At 44.1% G+C, this 27,455-nt stretch overlaps 2 protein-coding genes across 2 annotated transcripts in view; both read right to left on the bottom strand.

Annotated features, from left to right (window-relative positions):
- LOC134568429 (oocyte zinc finger protein XlCOF7.1-like) overlaps positions 1–25,879 on the bottom strand; it is a 409,837-nt gene extending 383,958 nt beyond the window's left edge. Inside the window, exon 1 of the mRNA XM_063427016.1 lies at positions 25,801–25,879. The gene's annotated coding sequence lies outside the window, so the exon portion shown is untranslated. The remainder of the gene's footprint in view (positions 1–25,800) is intronic.
- LOC134568438 (oocyte zinc finger protein XlCOF6.1-like) lies at positions 1,363–26,899 on the bottom strand. The gene is made up of 2 exons (XM_063427028.1): positions 26,800–26,899; positions 1,363–3,410 (listed from the first exon to the last, which is right to left on the bottom strand). The coding sequence occupies exon 2, from the start codon at positions 3,286–3,288 to the stop codon at positions 2,068–2,070; it is 1,221 nt and encodes a 406-aa protein (XP_063283098.1). The 5' UTR covers positions 3,289–3,410; positions 26,800–26,899; the 3' UTR covers positions 1,363–2,067.
- Between the last annotated feature and the right edge of the window lie 556 nt (positions 26,900–27,455).

Below are 27,455 nucleotides of genomic sequence, written 5' to 3'. Positions count from 1 at the left end.
GTAACTCTGATCGCAGTGACAGGCTGTCTCTGCATTCAGATCGCAGAGACAGCCTCTCCCTGCGATCAGACTCTGCAGATCGCGGTCACTGACCGCAGGGGGACTGCCTGGGGGCCCAGGCATGTCCCCCGACCGTGATCTGCAGAGTGAAAATGCGGCCGGCTCCATGTGTCAGCCGATTTTAAAATCGTCTGACACATGGTAAATACCGATCGCAGTGACAGCCTGTCACTGTGATCGGAAGCTGCAGACCGCGGTCCCCAGGCACAGGGGGGCTGCCTGGGGGGCCAGGCATGCCCCCCGACCGCGATCTGCAGCGGCCATGTTCCGCCGGCCACGTGGGGCTGAAGACCGCCCAGGACGTACCATGCCGACCGAGTAAGTACAAAAGATCGCAGGACGTTCTATGCCGTCCTGCGGCGTTTAGAGCCGCCCAAATAAGGACGGCATGGTACGTCCTGCGGTCTTAAGGGGTTAAAGGCATACATTATAAAAATGGCTGACATATTTTTTTTGTTTTGTTTTTAGAGTACGTATTGGGGCTGATGTGTACTACGGTCATTGTTGACACCCAAGAGCAGGACTTTTTTTGTGTATTTCTCTTTGCTTTTGTATCACACAGCTGCCGCCCACCCCATGTGTTCCCTATTAAGGGTTAATAAGCATGTAGGGGTTTAGAAAAATAACACACTGTCTCATTACAGATTTCTTTGCCAGAAGCTCAAGGAAGCATGGTGAATAGTTAGTGTAGGACCCGCCTAAGAGGTTTGCCTTGATGTGGCAGGTGAGAAGACCTCTAATGGCTATTGAAATAACCTCCATTTGTGTATATATGCATAGGGATTTGGGAAAAACGCAGTTAACATTTTTTTCCTTGGTTTTTACTTTATGTATTGGGGCTGATGTGTTCTCTGGTTATTGCTGCCACCCAAGAGTAGTGGGAGTCTGAGTGCAGGTCTTGTTGTTGTGTATTTATAAAAATGGTTATACTTGAGGGTAATATATAATTTACACAAAGGATTTTACTATATTTGTACAAATGAATACATTCAGAAAGAGGCCCTTCTTAATAAACATGGGAGTCTGGCCTGGAATACCGGGTCAAAGGTTATAATAACAGCAGGCCTTCATCAATCTATCTAAACAAGAACCATATTTGTTGACCATTGACATACAATGGACATATGACCTATAATTAATTTTAGATGACTAGGTAGGGACTCTCAGTTCCTGTGTATGAAATAATTTTGCAATTATATTATTTGCAACTAATACAAGAATGATAATAATCACATTACATCAGATGTTTTAAAGTTATTAAATGTTTTTCAGAAGGCTGAATATGAGTGACTAGTTGGAATATTTAATAAAATTGGTATATTTATTAGTTATAGTCTCAGGTGCATTGTATGCTCTAAGGAAAAAAAAAACTTAGACAATTAGAAGTAAACACAACCTTTGCTTGAAGTCTGTATTAACATGGGGGTTGGGGAAACTAGCTTTTCTCTTGGAATTTCCAAGGTTATTGTGTTCTGGTATAAGAATACAGGTCCTCAGGGAATAATTAGCTATACCTAATTTACATTCCTCAGTCAGAGCTCTGTTCTCCGATCCCAGTTCATATTCGTATTGGTATAAATAACTTGTAAATACATTTCATGTGTGTGCTGTGGTTTTATAATAAAAGCTGGAGCTCAGAGATAGTGATCCTACAAGTTGCTAGCATGTGTCTTGTCTCTTTGCTGACGTCTTGGTTGGAATCATGCAAACTTAAGTCATGCTAAGGAACCATATTCATTAAAGTGTGTTACCAGGGGAACAGGCTAATGAGTATACTCTGTAACAGCCAGAACATACAACCACAATGTATTCTGGGTTGTATACTGGGTTTGCCGGTGAGTCCACAGCCAAGTGGCGCAGAGGTTAGGCGCCTCCAAACAATAGCACAGGGTTGCCACAGTACCAATGCATCATTGACTGCTACTATCAAAGTTACTATTTATTGTGTCAGCATTAAAAAAATTCACAATACAAGATATTTTATTCCTATGTTAATCCATAGATGAATTATAAAATCACCTCACATGTGTGAGTTCTCTGATGACGGACACGCTTTGCATTTGTGATGAAACATTTTCCACATTCAGAACATGAGAATGGTTTCTCTCCTGTGTGAGTTCTCTGATGTTCAACAAGATGTGAGTACTGCCTAAAACATTTTCCACATTCAGAACATGAGAACGGTTTCTCTCCTGTGTGAGTTCTCTGATGACAGACAAGCTCTGCTTTATTGACAAAACATTTTCCACATTCAGAACACGAGAATGGTTTCTCTCCTGTGTGAGTTCTCTGATGACGGACAAGATCTGCTTTATTGACAAAACATTTTCCACATTCAGAACACGTGAACAGTTTCTCTCCTGTGTGAGTTCTCTGATGACGGCCAAGATCTGCTTTATTGACAAAACATTTTCCACATTCAGAACATGTGAATGGTTTCTCTCCTGTGTGAGTTTTCAGATGTGTAACAAGACTTCCATGTTGATTAAAACATTTTCCACATTCAGAACATGAGAACGGTTTCTCCCCTGTGTGAGTTCTCTGATGTGTAACAAGATGATGTTTAAAAGAAAATAATTTTTCACATTCTGAACACGAGAACGGTTTCTCTCCTGTGTGAGTTTTCAGATGTGTAACAAGACTTCCATGTTGACTAAAACATTTTCCACATTCAGGACATGAGAACTGTTTCTCTCCTGTGTGAGTTCTCTGATGACGGACAAGCTCAGCATTGGTGAAAAAACATTTTACACATTCAGCACACAAGAAAGGTTTCTCTCCTGTGTGAGTTTTCAGATGTGTAACAAGACTTCCATGTTGACTAAAACATTTTCCACATTCAGAACATGAGAACGGTTTCTCTCCAGTGTGAGTTCTCTTATGACGAACAAGATTTGCTTTAGTGGCAAAACATTTTCCACATTCAATACATGAGAACGGTTTCTCTCCTGTGTGAGTTCTCTTATGACAAACAAGATTTGCGTTAGTGGCAAAACATTTTCCACATTCAATACATGAGAACGGTTTCTCTCCTGTATGAGTTATCTTATGACAAACAAGATTTGCTTTAGTGGCAAAGCATTTTCCACATTCAATACATGAGAACGGTTTCTCTCCTGTATGAGTTCTCTGGTGACGGACAAGCACTGCATTGGTGGAAAAACATTTTCCACATTCAGAACACGAGAAAGGTTTGGGGTTTATGTTTACTGTCTCCTTTGAGAACATACAGGAATCTGATAAAATGCTTTATTTTTCAGTGTTAGACTCCTTGGTTCTGTTATTAAAAGATTTCTTCATAGCTTTGCTTCATGTTTTTCTGTTCTTGTCACCTCTTCTGACAAATACACCTGAAAGAAATATACTGGGAGTTAAAGGCAATCTGTCACTATACATTATTGTTTGCTATATTTAGAAAAACTGTCAATATTTTTTATAATGGATAAGAAATACGACCTCCGGGTGTCATGGTGATTGCAAAGAATATAAGTACCGTATATACTCGAGTATAAGCCGACCCGAATATAAGCCGAGGCCCCTAATTTTATCCCAAAAAACTGGGAAAACTTATTGACTCGAGTATAAGACTAGGGTGGGAAATGCAGCAGCTACTGGTAAATTTCTAAATAAAATTAGATCCTAAAAAAAATATATTAATTGAATATTTATTTACAGTGTGTGTATAATGAATGCAGTGTGTGCGTATGTGTGTGTGTATGAGTGCAGTGTGTGTGTATGAGTGCAGTGTGTGTGTGCATGAATGCAGTGTGTGTGTGTATGAATGCAGTGTGTGAATGCAGTGTGTGCAGGGCCGGTGCAAGGATATTTGCCGCCGTAGGCAAAAAAATTTTTGCCGCCCCCCCCCCCCCCATATGTCCTGACTTCCCCTCCTCCTCCCTCAGTGGTCCTTACCTCCCCACCCCCGTGTTCCTTCACCCCCCCCCCCCAGTGGTCCTGACTCACCCCTCCTCTAGTGGTCCTTACCCTCCCCTCCCCTAGTGGTCCTTACTTCCCCCTCCCCTCCCATAATGGTCCTTATCCCACCCCCTCCCTCTCATAGTGGTCCTTATCCCCCCCCCCATCCCTTCCATAGTGGTCCATATACCCCCCCCTCCCTCCCATAGTGGTCCTTATACCCCCCCTCCTTCCCATAGTGGTCCTTATACCCCCCTCCCTCCCATAGTGGTCCTTATACCCCCCCCTCCCTCCCATAGTGGTCCTTATACCCCCCCCTCCCTCCCATAGTGGTCCTTATACCCCCCCCCTTCCCTCCCATAGTGGTCCTTATACCCCCCCTCCCTCCCATAGTGGTCCTTATCCCCCCCCTCCCTCCCATAGTGGTCCTTATACCCCCCTCCCTCCCATAGTGGTCCTTATCCCCCCCTCCCTCCCATAGTGGTCCTTATCCCCCCCCTCCCTCCCATAGCGGTCCTTATACCCCCCTCCCTCCCATAGTGGTCCTTAACCCACCCCCTCCCTCTCATAGTGGTCCTTATACCCCCCCCCTCCCATAGTGGTCCTTAACCCACCCCCTCCCTCCCATAGTGGTCCTTATACCCCCCCTCCCTCCCATAGTGGTCCTTATACCCCCCTCCCTCCCATAGTGGTCCTTATACCCCCCTCCCTCCCATAGTGGTCCTTAACCCACCCCCTCCCTCCCATAGTGGTCCTTATACCCCCCCCCCTCCCATAGTGGTCCTTAACCCACCCCCTCCCTCCCATAGTGGTCCTTATACCCCCCCTCCATCCCATAGTGGTCCTTATACCCCCCTCCCTCCCATAGTGGTCCTTAACCCACCCCCTCCCTCCCATAGTGGTCCTTATACCCCCCCCCCTCCTATAGTGGTCCTTATAACCCTTTTTTTATTATTATTATTTTTTTATTATTATTTATTTTATTTATATATTTTTTTTTTGTCCCCCCTCCCTGCTTGATATATGGCAGGGAGGGGGGCTCTCCTTCCCTGGTGGTCCAGTGGCAGTTCAGTGGGGGGAGAGGGGGGGCTGGCAGAGCTGTACTTACCTGTTCTGCAGCTCCTGTCAGCTCTCTCCTCCTCTGCGCCGTCCGTTCTGCTCTTCTGTCAGCTCACAGTGTAAATCTCGCGAGAGCCGCGGCTCTCGCGAGATTTACACTGGGAGCTGACCGAGGTGCTGACCGGACGGCGCAGAGGAGGAGAGAGCTGACAGGAGCTGCAGAACAGGTAAGTACAGCTCTGCCAGCCCCCCTCTCCCCCCAGTCTGTATTATGGCAATGCAAATTGCCATAATACAGACCTTGACTCGAGTATAAGCCGAGTTGGGGTTTTTCAGCCCAAAAAATGGGCTGAAAAACTCGGCTTATACTCGAGTATATACGGTATTTTGTGTATACTCCTTTTTACTTTAATTTGCTTTGCAAAATTAGATTTAGCCCATAAAGCCTCACGTATCTGCATTTATGCTAGAGGAACAAATTATAGATACTGTGTATATCACATACATTCTAAACACATATATTCTAAACACATGCAGCACATAATTTCACTGTTATCCTGTAACCTCTGCCACTGGAAGGCTGTGCCAAGTATCTACTATTCTTTTATATATCACTCCTAGCCTCTACCACTTAAACTTGAAGGTTGTGTTATTGAAATTATAGTAAATACCTGGATTGACCTGCCAATGGAAATGTACTGGGTGTTAACCCCTTAAGGACCGGCCTGTTTTTGAGATGTTTGTACGTTAAGGACCAGAGCAGTTTTAACACTTTTGTGGTGTTTGTGTTTAGCTGTAATTTTCAGCTCTCTCATTTACGGTTCCCATACAAGTTGTATATTGTTTTTTTCAAGACAAGAAGGGCTTTCTTTACATACCATTATTTGTATTATGTCATATATTGTATTTAAAAAAAATAATAAAATATGGTGAAAAATTAAAAAAAAACATGTTTTTGGACTTTTACTTGAAAAATCTTTTACTTATCTACAAAAGCTAATGAAAAAAACTGCTAAATAGATTCAAAATTTTGTCCCGAGTTTAAAAACACCCAGTGTTTACATGCTTTATTGCTTTTTTTTGCAAGTTATAGGCCTATAAATACAAGTAGGAAATTGCTGTTTCAATATATATATATTTTAAATGTATCAATAGTGACATTGTAACACAGTTTTCTGTCATAAATCCCCGAAACACACCTAACATGTACATATTTTTTTAAAGTAGATAACCCAGGGTATTCAACATTGGGTATGTCCAGTTTTTTTTAGTAGCCACCTAGTCACAAACACTGGCCAAAGTTAGCATTTATATTTGTTTGTGTGTTAAAAATGCAAAAAACGCTAACTTTGGCCGGTGTTTGTGACTAAGTGGCTACTAAAAAAGGCTGAACATACCCCATTTGCAATACCTTGGGTTGTCTTCTTTTTCAAATGGTATGCCATCATGGGGCTAATTCTCATTCCTTGGCTACCATACGCTCTCAAAGGCAACCTAACCAATCCGACAAATTTCAATAAAAAAAAAAAGTTAAATCAAGCCTTATATTTGACCCTGTAACTTTCACAAACACTATAAAACCTCTACATGTGGGGTACTGTTATACTCAGGAGACTTCGCTGAACACAAATATTAGTGTATTAGAACAGTAAAATGTATCACAGCAATAATATCCTCAGTGAAAGTGCGGTTTGTGTGTGAAAAATGCAAAAAACTTCACTTTCACTGACAATATCATCGCTGTGATATGTTTTACTGTTTTGAAACACTAATATGTGTTCAGCGAAGTCTCCCGAGTAAAACAGGACCCCCATGTACAGGTTTTAGGGTGTCATAGAAAGTTACACAATAAAGAGAGAGAAAACGGTTGCGCCAAAATAAAATAAAACAAATTAATAAAAAATACAAATTAGAACAATAATAAATTAGAACAATAATAAAAAGATATAAAGATATAAAAATATGTAAAATACAGAATAGTAGGTAAGTTCTGTTAAGACACCTTTTGTCTTAATAAGTAAGTCACTGTTTAGTCTACCTTCCCCTCTCACCGTATCAAGTCCTTGTTCGTATACTGTATAATCCACGAACCATAACCAGGGGAAGTAGTAATCTCTCGAGTAACGATATCCACCAAACGGCATAAGTTCCCAATAATAGTCCTTGAGCGTAAATAAGAATCCCTCCAATAACGAGACTGAAGCTCCGTGTTGAGGGTCAAAACAAGATCTGAGGACTGGAACATCCAGCCTGCTTTTTATTAGGAAAAGGTACACACAGGGCACTCCCAGGGGGAGGATGAAAATAACCAATTATACACAGGGTAACACCCCCACCTCTCCTCCCCACAGATAATCACATAACACAATTAAACTGTACAATAATTCACCCCAGTTATGGATGTACCCCAAAACCAGGGGGTACACCCTTGAGTCCAGCACCGCTTGAAAGGTCTTGGTTAGGGGAACACTCTGTCCAAATCTTAGCCCATTCGGTTAAGGGGTTCGGGAGTTATGGACGATTGAAGTTTTGACCGACTGCACGGATCTTCTAGCCGAAAAGAGTTCCACAAGTTTCGGCCCTGCAGTCGGTCTCCGTTCGCCGGTTAAAATCACACGAAATCCTTATCATCCACAACTGTCTCCGAGTTCGCTGGATTCCCCATAGCTGATTACAAGTAACTACCGAATGGCTCGTCGTTCGGTTGTTCCAACACGAACTTCTGGGTGTATGGAGGTCTCAGCGGTGTTCGCCTGTTTGGGTATCCGTTTTTAGTTCCACGCGTTCACAGGCAAACACCGCTGTTCGTACACAAGATGGCCGCGAACACGTGCAACAGTCCCAAAATGGCGGCCACCCATATGTTAGACAGGGAGTTCGTGCGAAACGAGGCGAACGGCTGGAAAACAGGCTGGAACGGTAAAACATACTTTATAACATCCCAAATCAGTCCTTTAGACGGATGGCCTAAAATAGCCGAATCCACAAAAGTACTAGGCAGACGGATGGTTCCGTCACACGGCTCCCCCCTTGTGGAACACTCCGGCAGACCCGGCTTGACCCTGTGGCGGGTCAACTTGGGGATGTCCGGACTTACGAGGTGGTGGATATGTCGGTCTGTCGTGATAAGCCATCCGCATTTCCGTTCAGCTTACCGGGTCTGTAGCTAATAGTAAAATTGTACGGTTGTGATGCCAAGCTCCATCTCAGCAGTCTCCCATTGTCGCCTGAGACCCGGTTAAGCCAAACGAGGGGGTTATGGTCTGTTACAAGGGAAAATTCTTGCCCATACAAGTAGGGACTTAACTTTTTCAATGCCCAGACTAGGGCTAAACATTCTTTTTCAACTGCCGCATAACTCACTTCTCGGGGTAGTAATTTTCGGCTGAGGTATGCGACAGGATGCTCTCCTCCATCTTCCCCAACTTGGCTTAACACAGCCCCCAGTCCATACATGGAAGCATCTGTGTGAACGAGAAAGCGTTTGTTAGGGACTGGGGCAGCCAAGATAGGGGCATTCACGAGAGCTTGCTTCAGTGCCTGGAACGCAGCTTCACAAGCCGGGGACCACAGGACCTGCTTAGGCAAATTCTTTTTCGTCAGATCGGTCAGGGGCTTAGCAATAGAGCTGTAGTCAGGAACGAAACGTCGGTAGTACCCCGCTGTCCCTAAGAAGGCCAATACCTGGGTCTTAGTAGTGGGTGTGGGCCAGTTAGCCACCGCTTCTACTTTGGCGGGCTCTGGTCTCTGGTTCCCACATCCCACTCGGTGACCCAGGTACTGTACCTCTGCCATACCTACATGGCACTTTTCTGGCTTCAATGTCAGGCCAGCGGCCCGGATCTTATCCAGCACTACCCCTATGTGTACCAGGTGTTCCTCCCAGGACCCACTATAGATCGCTATGTCGTCCAAGTATGCACAGGCAAATTCTTGGAAGCCATCCAGGAGTCTATCCACCATCCGTTGGAAAGTAGCCGGGGCATTCTTCATCCCAAAAGGCATGACCCTAAATTGGTACAGGCCGAATGGGGTGACGAAGGCCGACTTGGGGATAGCATCCTCGGCCAGGGGAATCTGCCAGTAGCCCTTACATAGGTCTATGGTGGTCAGATAACGTCCCCTGGCAATACGATCCAATAATTCGTCTACCCGGGGCATCGGGTAGGCGTCCGTGGTAGTCCGCTCGTTGAGTCGCCTGTAGTCCACACAGAACCGGGTGGTCCCATCTTTCTTCGGTACTAGGACTACAGGCGAAGCCCAAGGGCTGTCAGAGGGTTCGATGACCCCAAGCTGGGTCATCTCCTGTATCTCCTTCCGCATTCCATCTCGGACTGCTTCAGGGATACGGTAGGGCGGCTGTCGTAAGGGGGTCTGTCCGGGGGTCTCTACCTTGTGTATAGCGAGGTGGGTGTAACCTGGCTCCTGGGAGAAAGTTGCTTGCTTCTCCCATAACAACTGTTTCGCTTGGATCTTTTCTGTGGGGTTTAACCTGTCTCCTAACTGTACGAGGGAGGTGAGGTCAGTCTGGGGGTCCCTTTCTAATAGATCAGGGAGAGACAAATTTTCCGGGTCATCTGCAGCTGGGGCACATACAGCTGCAATGTTCTCAGGTCGTTCTTGATACTCTTTCAGCATGTTCACATGAAAGGATCTCTGGACCCTTTCGTCGGAACAGCTGGCTATCAAATAGGTAGTATCGCAGATCTGCGCCACTATCCTGTACGGGCCTTGCCAAGAGGCTTGCATCTTGTTGGCCTTCACAGGTTTGAGCACATACTTTTTGCCCCACCTGGAAGGCTCGCTGTCTGGCACCCTGATCGTACCACCTCTTCTGTTTCCCCTGGGCCGCCTGGAGATTCTCCCTTACCATCAGGTACAGTTTCTCCATGCGGTCCCGAAGTTCCAGAACATATGGTACTATGGGGGTCCCTTCTTGCTCGGTCTCCCCTTCCCAGTGTCCCCGGATGAGATCTAGGGGTCCGCGGACCCGTCTCCCATACAGTAACTCAAAAGGGGAGAACCCAGTAGATTCCTGGGGCACCTCCCGGTATGAAAACAGAAGGTGCGGCAAGAATCTCTCCCAGTCCCTGCAAGTGTCCGTAAAGGTCCTCAGCATCTGCTTGAGGGTACCGTTAAAACGCTCGCAGAGACCGTTAGTCTGTGGATGGTAAGGCGAGCTAAGCAAGGGTTTAATGCCACATACTTTCCACAGCTGCTGGGTGAGCACCGCAGTAAATTGGGTTCCCTGGTCGGAGAGGATCTCTTTAGGGAACCCAACCCGGGTAAAAATCCTCACCAGGGCATCAGCAACTGTCTCTGCCTCTATGTTCGACAGCGCTACTGCCTCTGGATAGCGAGTGGCATAGTCCACTACAGTAAGAATATACTTCTTGCCTGATGGACTAGCCCTGGCCAGTGGACCCACAATGTCAACAGCTATGCGGGAAAAGGGCTCCCCTATAATAGGCATCGCTGATAGTTTAGCCTTAGGGTGGTCCCCCCATTTCCCTACCCGTTGACATGTGTCACAAGTACTGCAATATATCCGTACAGCCTGGTTGAAGTTGGGCCAAAAGAAATTCTAGGAGATCCTATAGGCTGTGCGACGTGACCCTAGATGTCCTGCTAAAGGGACATCGTGCCCTATCCGCAGAAGCTCCTGCCGGTATTTCGCGGGTACCACCAGCTGGTGGTGGTTCTGCGGAGGGGCTATCTTTTTCTGGGAAGGTTTCGGGATTCTGTATAGCCTGTCCCCCACCCACTTATACCGCTCTCCGTCTATCCCTTCTTCTCCAGCGTCTGCTCTGTCCCTGTACTTTTGTAAGGTAGGATCTGCCCGGGTTTCCCTCCCAAACTCCTCTGGGGAATCCCAACGTAAGGGGGTCTGAGCTAAGGTGTCAGTCGGGGAAAAGGGTCTTACCTGGGCCTCCTCGGCAGGTGGGCTGGTTCCAGAGGCACGGGTCTGAGAGCGAGTAGTCACTGGGTTAACGTCCAAGGGACCCATTGGAGCATAGGCCGAAACCAAAGGGGCCAAATCATTACCAAGAAGCACATCAGCGGGCAAGTCTTTCATAACCCCAACATCCACGTGTCTAGCGCCCACTCCCCAGTCCAGGTGAACACGGGCAACAGGTAACCGGAATACGGCTCCCCCTGCTACCCTCACGGCCACTGTGTCTCCGGTGTGCTGGTGTTCTGAGACCAAGTTCTTTTGGAGCAGTGTCATGGTGGCTCCTGTGTCTCTAAGTCCATTTACCACTCGGCCATTTAGTTTCACAGTCTGCCGGTGTTGCTGGCGATTGTCCTGATGGGCGGCTTGCACCGGGTCGGCTTCGTGCAAGATACCCCAGAATTCATCCTGTTCTACACAGTGAGCAGCAGGCTGTGGTGGTCGCTGATTCGGGTTGGCTGATCTCCTCCAGGACTGAGCTTGGTTAGCTTGGTTCAGCGGACACTCCGGGCGCTTGTGTCCCAACTGTTTGCACAGAAAGCACCGGATGGGTTGGGAATAATCCCGGGCATTAAATTTGGATGGCTGTACATAATTATTGGACGGTGGTACTACTGGGCTGCGATGCACTGGGGGTTGGTAGGTTGTTGGAATCGGGGGGGCTGCTGGTCGGTATTCCACTCTGGTCGGAACTTTAACCACGGTACTGTCCAGTTTGCGAGCATCAGTATATTCGTCTGCCAACCGGGCCGCCTCAGTTAGGGTAGAGGGTTTTCTATCTCTGACCCACTCCCGAACCCCGGTAGGCAATTTCTCGAAACAGTGTTCCAGTAAGAATACCTGTAGTACCTCTTCCCCCGATACTGCTTGGCATCCTGCCATCCAGTGGGTTGCAGTACGGTGAACTCTGCAGGCCCATTCCACATACGAATCGCCACTTTGTTTGTTGGTTTCCCTGAAGCGCCGTCTGTAAACTTCTGGGGTCACCGCATACCTGGCTAGGAGCGCATCCTTCACTGCCCGGTAGCTGGTGATCTCCTCCTCTGGGATGGCCCGAAATGCATCACTAGCCCGGCCGGATAATTTCCCAGAGAGGATGGTGACCCATTGGTCTGTGGGTACCTGATGGAGGGCACACTGCCTCTCAAAATCGGCCAGGAACCCATCGATCTCTCCTTCATTTTCAATAAAGTTTTTGAATGCAGCAAATGGTACCTTTTTCCTTCCGGAATCGTTATTGGGTACCTCTGCTGCTGCAGCTCCTCTTCCTTGGAGCGCTTGGTGTGCTGCTACTGCAGCTTGCACACGTTCCACAATGTCTGCTGAGGGGTTGGGGCCAAAGTGTGCCAGCCTTATTTGCACTGCCCGGTTAAATTGTATCTCCTCGGGTGTTAAATCCAAACTGCTGGGCACATTAGCGTTCTCCGTTCCCTGTGTTGCATCCATTTCCCTTAGCAAAGCAATAATTTCTCGTTTCTTTAAATTGCTTGCTGATCGACCTCGGCGTTCTATTATGTCCTTAAGAGTAGCACGTCTTAACTGTTCATACTGCATTTCTTTCCTTCTGTGTTGTGGGATTCATCCCGTCGCTTGCCACCAATTGTTAAGACACCTTTTGTCTTAATAAGTAAGTCACTGTTTAGTCTACCTTCCCCTCTCACCGTATCAAGTCCTTGTTCGTATACTGTATAATCCACGAACCATAACCAGGGGAAGTAGTAATCTCTCGAGTAACGATATCCACCAAACGGCATAAGTTCCCAATAATAGTCCTTGAGCGTAAATAAGAATCCCTCCAATAACGAGACTGAAGCTCCATGTTGAGGGTCAAAACAAGATCTGAGGACTGGAACATCCAGCCTGCTTTTTATTAGGAAAAGGCACACACAGGGCACTCCCAGGGGGACAATGAAAATAACCAATTATACACAGGGTAACACCCCCACCTCTCCTCCCCTCAGATAATCACATAACACAATTAAACTGTACAATAATTCACCCCAGTTATGGATGTACCCCAAAACCGCTTGAAAGGTCTTGGTTAGGGGAACACTCTGTCCAAATCTTAGCCCATTCGGTTAAGGGGTTCGGGAGTTATGGACGATTGAAGTTTTGACCGACTGCACGGATCTTCTAGCCGAAAAGAGTTCCACAAGTTTCGGCCCTGCAGTCGGTCTCCGTTCGCCGGTTAAAATCACACGAAATCCTTATCATCCACAACTGTCTCTGAGTTCGCTGGATTCCCCATAGCTGATTACAAGTAACTACCGAATGGCTCGTCGTTCGGTTGTTCCAACACGAACTTCTGGGTGTATGGAGGTCTCAGCGGTGTTCGCCTGTTTGGGTATCCGTTTTTAGTTCCACGCGTTCACAGGCAAACACCGCTGTTCGTACACAAGATGGCCGCGAACACGTGCAACAGTCCCAAAATGGCGGCCACCCATATGTTAGACAGGGAGTTCGTGCGAAACGAGGCGAACGGCTGGAAAACAGGCTGGAACGGTAAAACATACTTTATAACATCCCAAATCAGTCCTTTAGACGGATGGCCTAAAATAGCCGAATCCACAAAAGTACTAGGCAGACGGATGGTTCCGTCACAAGTTCCAATGGGTGTCTGGAAATAAGATATAGTATAGTAAGGTATAGTCACTAATTCCACTGTGGGGGTAGGTTCTCTTGTTGTAGTAGTTCCCACCGTCTCGTGATATGGAAGACACAAGGTGAAAGGACTAATCGTGCGGAGTGTATACGCTTAATGTGACAGTATTTAAAATATATATGTTACACTCACATTTAGGTGAGCTATAGCCAGCTCAGGGTTTGTAGGCATATAGCGGTATAATCCCCGCTTACGGGATATATTGGTGCTTGTCCTCCAAGGGGTACGTCCAACTCTCAGGAGAAGAAGGAGATAAAAACAGCAGATAGTGCTCTCTGCTGATATTTAAAAGTGGTGAATAAAATAAGATAAAATATACTCACAAGTAAAGTGCAGGTCTCACTGCACTTTAGAAATAGCGTTAGTGGTATAATCCCCACTTCAGGATATGTAGTATAAAAATGCCAGGAAAGGATAAAAATAAATAGTAATAATAGTGTGTAAAAAATGATAGTGGTACAATTGTCTAACCAAAAATCATTTATTTTTAAAATAACACAATATAAATAACCATTTAACGCGTTTCACCGCTGGGGCTTTATCAAAAATGGGATAACATATAACCTGGCACATAAAGAATTTATATAGGTACACTAGTACTTTAAAAAATGGTGCCAAGATGACATCATTACTTGGCAGCCAATCAGAATCATACAGTTTTACATTTTTACAAAAAACAAATAAAAACTTTGAATAAAAGTATGCATCTTAATGTACTTAATACCCTATCCTTTTGGGTTAAATTATACTTTAAAACGAGGTTTTAAAACATAGTTACGGTAAAATTAAAAAAAATGCGCGTCACGTGACTCACACAGCATCTTGGGGATTGTAGTGTGCGAGTCACGTGATCGGCGTGAGATGGCTGGTGAGGTAGTGCAGCCGTCCTATTGGTTGGCGGCATGCACTCCTCTAGGAGTGGAACAGAGATCGGCACGTCGGCAGATCGGCGAAAGGGCGCATGGGAAATGTAGTTTAGAGCGCCCTTTCGTCTGTGGGAATGAGGAAATAGGGGAAATTCATAATGTCTGTAAATATAAATAGACATACTGTATAGATTAGTTGATCACTAGGTAAAAGCACTATAATTAGACATGTTATATATATATATATATATATATATATATACATATAGGGAATATTGATTATAGTAGTATAAATAGGGGGGGGGGGGAAATTAATGTATAAAAAATCAAATAGTGTATATATAATCATAAGAGTACATAAAACAATATGAAATATAATAACACATTATAAGAGCCATTTTATAAAGAAAATATATTCATAAAATAACTTAAGATATAGTAAAACATTTAAAGAGCCATAATATAATAAAATTATATTAACAGAGATACCGTATTTATCGGCGTATAACACGCACCGGCGTATAACACGCACCTCATTTTTAGAAGGAAATCCCAGGAAATTTCCCCCCCTCCCATAGTGTCCCCCCCCTTTCCATAGTATTCCCCCCTCATCCCATAGTGTTCCCCCCTCATCCCATAGTGTCCCCCCCTTTACATAGTATTCTCCCCCCCTCCCATAGTATTCCCCCCCATAGTATTCTCTCCCCCCCTCCCATAGTATTCAGAGTTCAGAGAAGGGCTACTAAACTGGTTCATGTATTGCAGGATAAAACTTACAAGGAAAGGTTAAAGGAACTTAACATGTATAGCTTGGAGGAAAGACGATACAGGGGGGATATGATAGAAACATTTAAATACAAAAAGAGAATCAACACAGTAAAGGAGGAGACTATATTTAAAAGAAGAAAAAGTACCACAACAAGAGGACATAGTTTTAAATTATAGGGAAAGGTTTAAATATAGTATTATTTTACTGAGAGGGTAGTGGATGCATGGAATAGCCTTCCAGCTGAAGTGGTAGAGGTTAACACAGTAAAAGCGTTTAAGCATGCGTGGGAAATGCCTAAGGCTATCCTAACTATAAGATAAGGCCAGGGACTAATGAAAGTATTTTTTCAAATTGGGCAGACTAGATGGGCCGAATGCTTCATCTCTGCCGTCACATTCTATGTTTCTATTTGCGGGCGTACTGTTCCCATATTTCCTGGAGGCATACAACTCGCTCATGTAGGGTCAGAAGATCCCCTCTCAGATGTTGACATGAGGTTGATACCAAATTAAGGCAAGGACTTGGAGCATTGTGCCAACTACTGGCCATTGTCTCTTCTGAATTGCGACTTGAATTTTTTCGCTAAAATCTTGGCAACCAGACTGCTACCCTACCTGCCTCTGCTGTTGAAACCGGACCAAGTGGGCTTTGTTCCTCACGGAGAAGCTAGATATCAAACCACAAGAGTACTGGTGCTGATCCATCAGGCCCAGAGAACTGGGCAGGACCTTCTGCTGCTATCCACGGGTGCGGATTAGGCCTTCGAAAGAGTAAACTGGGACTTCCTCTTTCGCACACTTCAGTCACTGGGTATGGGTTCCAAGATGTACGCATGAATCACAGCAATGTATGATGGCCCCAAGGAGAGGGTCTGCATAAACGGGACTTTCACCGACCCGTTTGAGATCCACAATGGCACTAGACAGGAATGCCCGCTGACTCTGCGGCTCTTTATCCTTCCCCTTGCGCTGTTCACCCAGGCCGCGAGATGTAATCCCAACATCAAGGATCTCAAAGTGGGACCCACATCGCATAAGGTGGGCACGTACGTGGATGGTTTGATATTCTTTGTTACCTTGCCAGAGACGATGCTCCCCAATATAATGCAGGATTCAGAGGAACCTTGAAGAGTGGGAGCTGCCACACCTTTCCTGGCAGGGGTGTATCGCAGTGACAAAAATGAACTTGCTACCACGTATCCGTTACCTGTTTCAAACGCTGCCCATTTACATCCCAACAGCTATTTTCACGTCTCTCAAGTCGCTGATAATCAGACACATATGAGTCTCGCATACCAACTTGTCAGGGTACCTGTGGTCTCTACCTCCGAAAGAGGTAGAGACTTAACTGTTCCTTCATCCAGACGGTCTGATGGCTCCCTTCCCCGCGGTCTATCCGGTCATGCAAGGCTGGCCGCGAGGGAGTGACTGCCTTTTACAGCATCTAGGCAGGAAGTCGTCATCAGGACACTCCCCCGGAACGACCTGTCAGTCAATTGCTGCAGGACCAATCAGGACGCCTCGGAGGCGTGGTTACTGCTCTGAACAGGGTATTTAACAGAGCTTCTTTCATTAGCTCATTGCCCTGTCGTGGTTCTAGCTTGTTCTAGTCACTCAGTGCTTGTGTATTCTATTATCCCTTTTGGTTTTGACCCGGCTTGTTTACCTTACTCTGCTTATCTCTGTTACCCTTGATTCGGCTTGTCTCTCGCTTACCTGTCTTCTGTTACCCTCGACCTCGGCTTGTCTTTGACCATTCTATACTGTACTACTTACGTTAGTCCGGCCATTCTAAGGTCCGGTATACGTATCTGGCTACTGTTTGTACTCTGCGTGTTGGATCCCTGTCCCGATCCTGACATTACGACAGGGCCAATGGATCCTGCAAGTACAAACAGTCAGCGGGCTTCTCCTGATCCTAGGTTTGAAGCCATGGATCACAGAATGGATCAGATGGCGCTTGCGCTACAGACTCTATTATCTCATGCCAATAACCCACCAGAGGAGATACGTAATACCCCTGTTTCTCCTGTCGGTTCAGGTCTAGAGGTAGCCACAGTGGGTGCTTCTTCTCGCATTACCCCCCCCAGTACGCTATGGTGGGGCTCCAGAGAAGTGTCGTGGTTTTTTAAACCAAATTAGTATCCACTTTGAATTGCAACCTCGCTCTTATCCTACAGATAGGGCAAAGGTAGGATTTATTATCATCCTACTTATTGAGAAAGCTCTGAGATGGGCCAACCCACTATGGGAGAACGATAACCCATTAGTTTATAACTATAACGCATTTGTAGCTGCTTTTAGAAGAACATTTGACCCTCCAGGTAGAAAGGTTAATGCAGCCAGATTACTGTTGCGCCTGAGACAGGAGAACCGAACAATGGTGGATTATGCACTAGAGTTCAGGTCTCTGGCGTCAGAAGTCAAGTGGAATGAGCAGGCGTATATGGATGTATTTGTGAATGGCCTATCTGATATAATCCTTGATGAGGTTGCTACCAGAGAACTCCCTGAGAATTTAGAAGATTTAATTTCGTTCATCTCTCGTATAGATGAACGTTTAAGAGAGAGACAGAACACTTGAGAGAGGAACCGGAGACCTTCTTTTAGGTTAGCCCCCGCTTTTCCAAGTCCTGACTCCACGGTATCTTTGCTTCCTGAACCTATGCAGATAGGTCATACCCACCTCTCTGAGGAGGAGAGACAGTACAGGAGAAGAGAGGGTTTGTGTATGTATTGTGGAGCCAAGGGCCATGTACTCTCGAACTGTTCTAACCGCCCGGGAAACACTCGCACCTAAGTCTCTCTAGAGGACAGGCCTTGGGTGTTTCTATTTTGTCCTCTACTCCTAATTATAAAGATCACAGACTTCTGCTACCAGTTTCCTTAACTTGGGGGAAGGAAGTAGTAAGGGCTATGGCATTGATAGATTCCGGTGCTGCTGAGAATTTTATCGACCAAGCCTTTGCTATTAAAAACAATTTCCCATCCCAGCTAACGGAGACACCTTTGGCCGTTGAGGCCATAGATGGTAGACCACTACTAGACCCTGTTATCTTTCGTGAGACCATACCCATTAATTTAAATGTTGGTATCCTACACGTGGAGAATTTATCTCTTATGCTCATTTCGTCTCCTTACGTTCCCATAGTTCTGGGGTACCCATGGTTGAAGAAACATAACCCTATTATCGATTGGGAGTTAGGGGAGATACTCTTGTGGGGCCAGGGCTGCCAGGATAGGTGTTTGTGCAAGGTTTCTCCATTAGCTAATATTAACATACCAGAGAATCCTACTCAGTCCACAGAAAGACAAATACCAGACCTTTACCTAGACTTAAGGGCAGTGTTTGACAAGAAAAATGCTGATTCTTTGCCGCCACACAGGTCATTTGACTGTAAAATTAAGCTTCTACCCGGGACTATGCCTCCGAGGGGCCATGTATATCCTTTGTCTGTTCAGGAAAACTCGGTTCTAGAGGAGTATATTCGGGAGAATTTAGAAAAGGGATTCATCAGGAGGTCTTCTTCTCCGGCCGGGGCTGGGTTCTTTTTCATTAAGAAGAAGGATGGCACGCTGAGACCTTGTATCGATTACCGAGGCTTGAATAAAATAACTGTCAGAAATGCCTATCCTATCCCACTTATTACCGAGTTATTTGATCGTCTTAAGGGCTCCAAAATCTTCACCAAGTTAGATCTCAGAGGGGCTTACAATTTGGTGAGAATCCAGCAAGGTCACGAGTGGATGACGGCATTCAATACCCGGTATGGCCACTACGAATACACTGTTATGCCATTTGGACTATGTAATGCTCCTGCAGTATTTCAAGATTTGATTAATGAGGTACTTAGGGAGTTTCAGCATGATTGTGTTATTGTTTACCTGGACGACATACTAATACACTCTAAGGAGATTGAGACTCACCATAGACAGGTCAGAAAGGTATTACACAAGCTGCTGCAACATGGCCTATATTGCAAATTGGAGAAGTGCAGTTTTGATCAGTCTCAGGTAGACTTTCTTGGGTACGTGATTTCTGGGGAAGGTTTTAAAATGGATCCTGTAAAACTCCAATCTATTTTAGACTGGCCTTTGCCCAAAGGACTCAAGGCTATCCAAAGATTTATTGGTTTTTCCAACTACTATAGGCGCTTCATTAAGGGATACTCCTCTATCATTGCGCCTATTACCAATATGACCAAACAAGGGGCTGATACTAAGTTCTGGTCTAAGGAAGCTCTTGGTGCTTTCAAGACTCTCAAGGAACTTTTTGCCTCGGCTCCTATTCTAGTCCATCCTGATACGACTCTGCCTTTCTTGCTCGAAGTCGATGCCTCTGAGACAGGAGTTGGGGCTGTTCTGTCTCAAAGGTTAGGGGTGGACAAACCGTTACACCCTTGTGGTTTCTTCTCTAAGAAATTTTCTGGGCCTGAGAGCAGATATGACATCGGGGAAAGGGAACTGTTAGCGGTCATTAAGGCTTTAAAGGAGTGGAGACATTTACTGGAAGGGACATTACACCCTGTTACTATCTTAACGGATCATAAGAACTTGTCTTATATTGGGGAGGCTAAGCGCTTATCCGCCAGGCAGGCTCGCTGGTCCTTATTCCTCACTCACTTTAATTATGTACTTACATATAGGCCTGGTTCTAAGAACTCTAAAGCCGATGCTTTGTCTCGTCAATATGAACCATCCACTATAACTGAACCAGTCCTGTCCTCCATAGTTCCTAAGGGGAATATCATCGCGAACACTAATCTCAGGATTCACTCTCCATTGCTTTCCGAGATCATGAAGTTTCAGCATTTGGCACCCAAACAGACTCCGGGGGATCGACACTTCGTTCCTGCCGCTCTCCAACTGGAGGTACTACGCTGTCTCCATAACAGCAAGGTGGCTGGGCATCCTGGCATCCGCAAGACATATGCTCTGGTCTCTAAAGATTTTTGGTGGCCTGACTTACGTAAAGACATTAAAGAATTCATCGGGGCATGTGAAGTTTGTACCAAGACCAAGCTACCCCATTCGCTTCCATGCGGATTTCTGCACCCTTTAGAGGTTCCTGAAAAGCCTTGGTCCTGCCTGGCAATGGACTTCATTGTTGATCTGCCTATCTCCAAAAAGCAGACTGTAATTCTCACTGTGGTGGATAGATTTACTAAAATGGCTTAGCTAAACTCCCATCTTCGCCCGAATTAGCGGAGATATTCGCTAGGGAGATTTTCCGTTTGCATGGGATACCTTCCCAAATTGTCTCTGACAGAGGCTCCCAATTTGTTTCCCGTTTTTGGAAATCGTTCTGCTCCCAACTGGGCATCAAATTGAATTTCTCCTCTGCCTATCATCCTCAGTCCAATGGAGCTGCTGAACGCACTAACCAAAAGGTCGAACAATATTTGCGTTGTTTCGTTTCTGAGCACCAGGACGATTGGGTCGGTTTGATTCCTTGGGCGGAGTTTGCACACAACAATCTCGTTTGTGATTCTACGCATTCTAGCCCTTTTTTCTTGAATTATGGCTTTCATCCTTCCATCCTTCCTTCGGAATCTTCTTCTCAGGGGGTACCGTCGGTGGATGTTCATGTTGCCAATTTAAGGAAGTTGTGGGATCAGACTCGACAAATTCTTCTGCACAATTCTATGCTGGTTAAAAAACACGCTGACAAACGTAGAAGGGCAGCACCGGTGTTTGTTCCAGGCGATAGAGTATGGTTAAGTACTAGAAACATTCGCCTAAAAGTGCCGTCCATGAAGTTTGCTCCTCGTTATATTGGACCTTACAGGGTACTGTCTCAAATTAACCCAGTTGCGTATCGTTTAGCGTTGCCTAATGCCTTACGCATTCCGAATTCATTTCATGTTTCCTTGCTAAAACCACTAATTTGTAACAGGTTCTCCTCCACGATCGCCCCTCCTCGCTCAGTTCAGGTGGAGGGTCAGGAGGAGTATGAGGTCAATTCCATCGTTGATTCTCGAATCTCCCGGGGGAGACTGCAATATCTGGTCGATTGGAAGGGTTATGGTCCTGAGGAGAGAAGTTGGGTACCTCAGGAGGAGGTGCATGCTCCCCGTCTCCGCAGGGCGTTTCACTCTCGATTCCCTTCTCGCCCTGGTGTATTCCGCCCGGTGGGCGTATCTGAGAGGGGGGGTACTGTCAGGGTACCTGTGGTCTCTACCTCCGAAAGAGGTAGAGACTTAACTGTTCCTTCATCCAGACGGTCTGATGGCTCCCTTCCCCGCGGTCTATCCGGTCATGCAAGGCCGGCCGCGAGGGAGTGACTGCCTTTTACAGCATCTAGGCAGGAAGTCATCATCAGGACACTCCCCCGGAACGACCTGTCAGTCAATTGCTGCAGGACCAATCAGGACGCCTCGGAGGCGTGGTTACTGCTCTGAACAGGGTATTTAACAGAGCTTCTTTCATTAGCTCATTGCCCTGTCGTGGTTCTAGCTTGTTCTAGTCACTCAGTGCTTGTGTATTCTATTATCCCTTTTGGTTTTGACCCGGCTTGTTTACCTTACTCTGCTTATCTCTGTTACCCTTGATTCGGCTTGTCTCTCGCTTACCTGTCTTCTGTTACCCTCGACCTCGGCTTGGCTTTGACCATTCTATACTGTACTACTTACGTTAGTCCGGCCATTCTAAGGTCCGGTATACGTATCTGGCTACTGTTTGTACTCTGCGTGTTGGATCCCTGTCCCGATCCTGACACCAACTATTGACAAGACCAAAGGAAGAAGGTGGGCTGGCTGTGCCAGAATTTAAATTATACTACCGGGCCTCCCACCTACAGAGAGTGCTGGAATGGGCCAAGACAGGGGGCTCTCTTAAGGCATTAATGTGGAGAACAGGAAGTTATCACGCCACCAACCTTTTTGTAAAGACCACCCTAGAAGAATGGCATAGGAATGCTACTAGAATGGAGCTTTTGTCCTTCCCTTCCCCTTTTTCCCCCTGACAAATAACCCAGAGTGACTGTGGAAGTAAGCTTTCACATGCTTACTTCCACAGTCACGAATACAAGACTGACACATACTGAAACCTCTTGGTGAGCTGGTAGATAGCGCACACCACACATTTATGCAGAAACGGAGGCATGAACAACTGAAACAGTTTAACACAGCATCCCACAAACTCCTAACTTAGCTAGGACATTGACCCCATTTGAAACTTTAACGGACAACCCAGCCACGTTACCGCATGCAATATCCTATCTGTACTCATTACAACTACAAAATAGAAATCCCCCCCCCCCCCCCCCCCACACCTCATACATGGGCAAATGGGAAACATGTCTAGGGGAATATTCACAGACCAGCAGTGGGGTTAGATCTGTGATTTAGTACATCACTGTGCACTTGCCAGTACAATTTAGGAGACGGCCTACATTATAGTACAGGACCCCACAGGCCCTACGGTCTTTGAACAAAACTCTGGGGGACAAATGTTGGTTCTACGGGACCAGTACTGGAATGTTCCTGCACATCTGGTGGGAATGCCCCAGGATAACACCTTTTTGGTAGGCAATTGGTGAAATCATAAAATTCTCTTACAATCCGCCCCCCTTCCGACCAGCCTTGCACCCCTTATACAAAACTACCACACCGACAACGGTGTACAAATATACCCTGACGGTTAGCATACTGAACACCGCAAAACAAGTGTTGCCTCTGTTCTGGAAAAAAGCCATACCCCCTCCCTTGACAGTATGGTTCAATAAGATGGAGGACCTCTGAAGACTTAAGGAACTAACATTTAAAGCACAACACCGCTAATAGACTTATAGAGACATTTGGACACACTGGCTGACGGTTGTCTACCAGGCTGAGTTCCGGAGACTACTGACATATAGACATCAGACGGGACTTGGGGGGATGAAAGGGTAACTTTGCCTTCCGCACTGGCTTAGTTACTCTGGGCATACATGGGCCGATTGTGAAATGGCCCAGCCCGGCCACAATGAATGTAAACTTACCAAGACATGGAACGGCAGCAGCATGATGTTAATGAAAGAAATGGAGAGATAGAGAGGAAAGAATAAGAGGCTCTGTTAAAACATGCATGATATTCTGTAGCCGGTTTGTGACTTGCAATTCTCTTTGTTTTGTTCAGAGTATGTGGACCTGCGAGTCTGCTCACCATTTACACCAACGCATTTACTATATGAGACCTGCGTGTCTCAGTGTTTTATAGTATGACTTTACTACATGATCTATGCAACTGACAAAAACAAAAAATCCCAATAAAAATTTTATTTACAAAAGATACGGAGTATCTATACGCTGATAATAAAAATGTCGCTCTTTATGGTACAACTGAGTATCTATACGCTGATAATAAACATGTCGCTCTGTATAATAATACTGAGTATGTATACACTGATAATAAACATGTCGCTCTGTATAATAATACTGAGTATCTATACGCTGATAATAAACATGTCGCTCTGTATAATAATACTGAGTATCTATACGCTGACAATAAACATGTCGCTCTGTATAATAATACTGAGTATCTATACACTGATAATAAACATGTCGCTGTATAATAATACTGAGTATCTATACACTGATAATAAACATGTCGCTCTGTATAATAATAAAGAGTATCTATACGCTGATAATAAACACGTAGCTCTGTATAATAATAATACCGAGTATCTATACACCGATGTAAACATGTCGCTCTGTATAATAAAACTGAGTATCTATACGCTGATAATACATATGTTGCTCTGTATAATAATACAGAGTATCTATACGCTGATAATAAACATGTCGCTCTGTATGATAATACTGAGTATCTATACACTGATAATAAACATGTCGCTCTGTATAATAATACTGAGTATCTATACGCTGATAATAAACATGTCGCTCTGTATAATAATAATGAGTATCTATACACTGACAATAAACATGTCGCTCTGTATAATAATACTGAGTATCTATACACTGATAATAAACATGTCGCTGTATAATAATACTGAGTATCTATACACTGATAATAAACATGTCGCTCTGTATAATAATACTGAGTATCTATACGCTGATAATAAACATGTCGCTCTGTATGATAATACTGAGTATCTATACACTGATAATAAACATGTCGCTCTGTATAATAATACTGAGTATCTATACACTGATAATAAACATGTCGCTCTGTATAATAATACTGAGTATCTATACACTGACAATAAACATGTCGCTCTGTATGATAATACTGAGTATCTATACACTGATAATAAACATGTCGCTGTATAATAATACTGAGTATCTATACACTGATAATAAACATGTCGCTCTGTATAATAATACTGAGTATCTATACGCTGATAATAAACATGTCGCTCTGTATAATAATACTGAGTATCTATACGCTGACAATAAACATGTCGCTCTGTATAATAATTCTGAGTATCTATACACTGATAATAAACATGTCGCTGTATAATAATACTGAGTATCTATACACTGATAATAAACATGTCCCTCTGTATAATAATACTGAGTATCTATACGCTGATAATAAACATGTGGCTCTGTATGATAATACTGAGTATCTATACACTGATAATAAACATGTCGCTCTGTATAATAATACTGAGTATATATACACTGATAATAAACATGTCGCTCTGTATAATAATAATGAGTATCTATACACTGACAATAAACATGTCGCTCTGTATAATAATACTGAGTATCTATACACTGATAATAAACATGTCGCTGTATAATAATACTGAGTATCTATACACTGATAATAAACATGTCGCTCTGTATAATAATACTGAGTATCTATACACTGATAATAAACATGTCGCTCTGTATAATAATACTGAGTATCTATACACTGATAATAAACATGTCGCTCTGTATAATAATACTGAGTATCTATACACTGACAATAAACATGTCGCTCTGTATGATAATACTGAGTATCTATACACTGATAATAAACATGTCGCTGTATAATAATACTGAGTATCTATACACTGATAAGAAACATGTCGCTCTGTATAATAATGCTGAGTATCTATACGCTGATAATAAACATGTCGCTCTGTATAATAATACTGAATATCTATACATTGATAATAAACATGTCGCTCTGTATAATAATACTGAGTATCTATACGCTGATACTAAACATGTCACTCTGTATAATGATACCGAGTATCTATATACTGATAATAAACATGTCGCTCTGTATAATAATGCTGAGTATCTATACGCTGATAATAAACATGTCGCTCTGTATAATAATACTGAATATCTATACATTGATAATAAACATGTCGCTCTGTATAATAATACTGAGTATCTATACGCTGATAATAAACATGTCGCTCTGTATAATGATACCGAGTATCTATACACTGATAATAAACATGTCGCTCTGTATAATAATATTGAGTATCTATACCCTGATAATAAACATGTCGCTCTGTATAATGATACCGAGTACCTGTTATGTTTGATGATAGCTGACTTACAATAACATACCGTCTATTAATCAGCCAGGATTTATTGATCACAAATCACATATTATGTTCGATCCCTTTGTTGATATACACATTCCTGCTGTAACATACACCCAACACGGCCGAACTCCATACACACACTGGGAAGAAAGAGCAAATCTAGGGGGTGTATCCATCCCAGCATGCCTTGCACACTTACTACAGGAGCTGGTTAGGGAAAAACTGTGCATTGTGCAAAGCTCCCCTAGAGGGGACTGCTGGTATACCCCACCATATCCAAATAATAATGTAGTCACTAGTCTGTATAATAATACGGAGTATCTATACGCTGATAATAAACATGTCGCTCTGTATAATGATATCGAGTATCTATATACTGATAATAAACATGTCGCTCTGTATACTAATACTGGGTATCTATACACTGATAATAAACATGTCGCTGTATAATACTGAGTATCTATACGCTGATAATAAGCATGTCGCTCTGTATACTAATACTGGGTATCTATACACTGATAATAAACATGTCGCTCTGTATAATAATACTGAGTATCTATACACTGATAATAAACATGTCGCTGTATAATACTGAGTATCTATACGCTGATAATAAGCATGTCGCTCTGTATAATAATTCTGAGTATCTATACACTGATAATAAACATATCGCTCCGTATAATAATACTGAGTATCTATACGCTGATAATAAACATGTCGCTCTGTATAATAATTCTGAGTATCTATACGCTGATAATAAACATGTCGCTCTGTATAATAATACAGAGTATCTATACGCTGATAATAAACATGTCGCTCTGTATAATAATACTGAGTATCTATACGCTGATAATAAACATGTCGCTCTGTATAATAATACTGAGTATATATACGCTTATAATAAACATGTCGCTCTGTATAATAATACTGAGTATCTATACACTGATAATCAACATGTCGCTCTGTATAATGATACCGAGTACCTGTTATGTTTGTTGATAGCTGACTTACAATAACATACCGTCTATTTATCAGCCAGGATTTATTGATCACAAGTCACATATTATGTTCGATCCCTTTGTTGATATACACATTCCTGCTGTAACATACACCCAACATGGCCGAACTCCATACACACACTGGGAAGAAAGAGCAAATCTAGGGGGTGTATCCATCCCAGCATGCCTTGCACACTTACTACAGGAGCTGGTTAGGGAAAAACTGTGCATTGTGCAAAGCTCCCCTAGAGGGGATGTGGTGGAATCTCGGTAAAAATAAATTTAGTAGGACGAGATTGCCACGTGGTATGTGCGCGCGCATATACTGATGTATCGGTCGGTTGGTTGCATGTGGCAACAATACAATCAGTAGTGTACGGAGCATGTGCAAGGATACAGGATATAGTATTCCCCTCCTCCATTGTGCTGGGCAAGCCATGTGGTCAAACAGGAAGTTAATCTTTGTTCGGTTGATTGGGTAAGAGTATGTGTGGGTGGAGCTTATTATGGGAGGAGTTATATGCCTATTGTTGTTCGGGGCTCAGATCTTGTTGTATATTGGTGACATTAGTCCCTCTGAGTCCCGGTCAGTGAATTGAATAAAGAATCTCGTTCTTCCTAAAGAAACCTGTGTCCATCTCTCTGTGCTTGGCTTCCATCAGTTTCTCCGGTATCATTT

Source organism: Pelobates fuscus, chromosome 7 (assembly GCF_036172605.1).
Source record: "Pelobates fuscus isolate aPelFus1 chromosome 7, aPelFus1.pri, whole genome shotgun sequence".
In the NCBI taxonomy this organism is placed as follows: domain Eukaryota; kingdom Metazoa; phylum Chordata; class Amphibia; order Anura; family Pelobatidae; genus Pelobates; species Pelobates fuscus.
The sequence above is the reverse complement of the archived record's forward strand: the minus strand, read 5'-3'. Positions and strand labels throughout refer to the sequence as shown.

What these genes read in the sequence shown, in the direction of transcription:
- LOC134568438 (XM_063427028.1), bottom strand. Translation starts at nt 3,288, where the DNA reads ATGTTCTCAAAGGAGACAGTAAACATAAACCCCAAACCTTTCTCGTGT.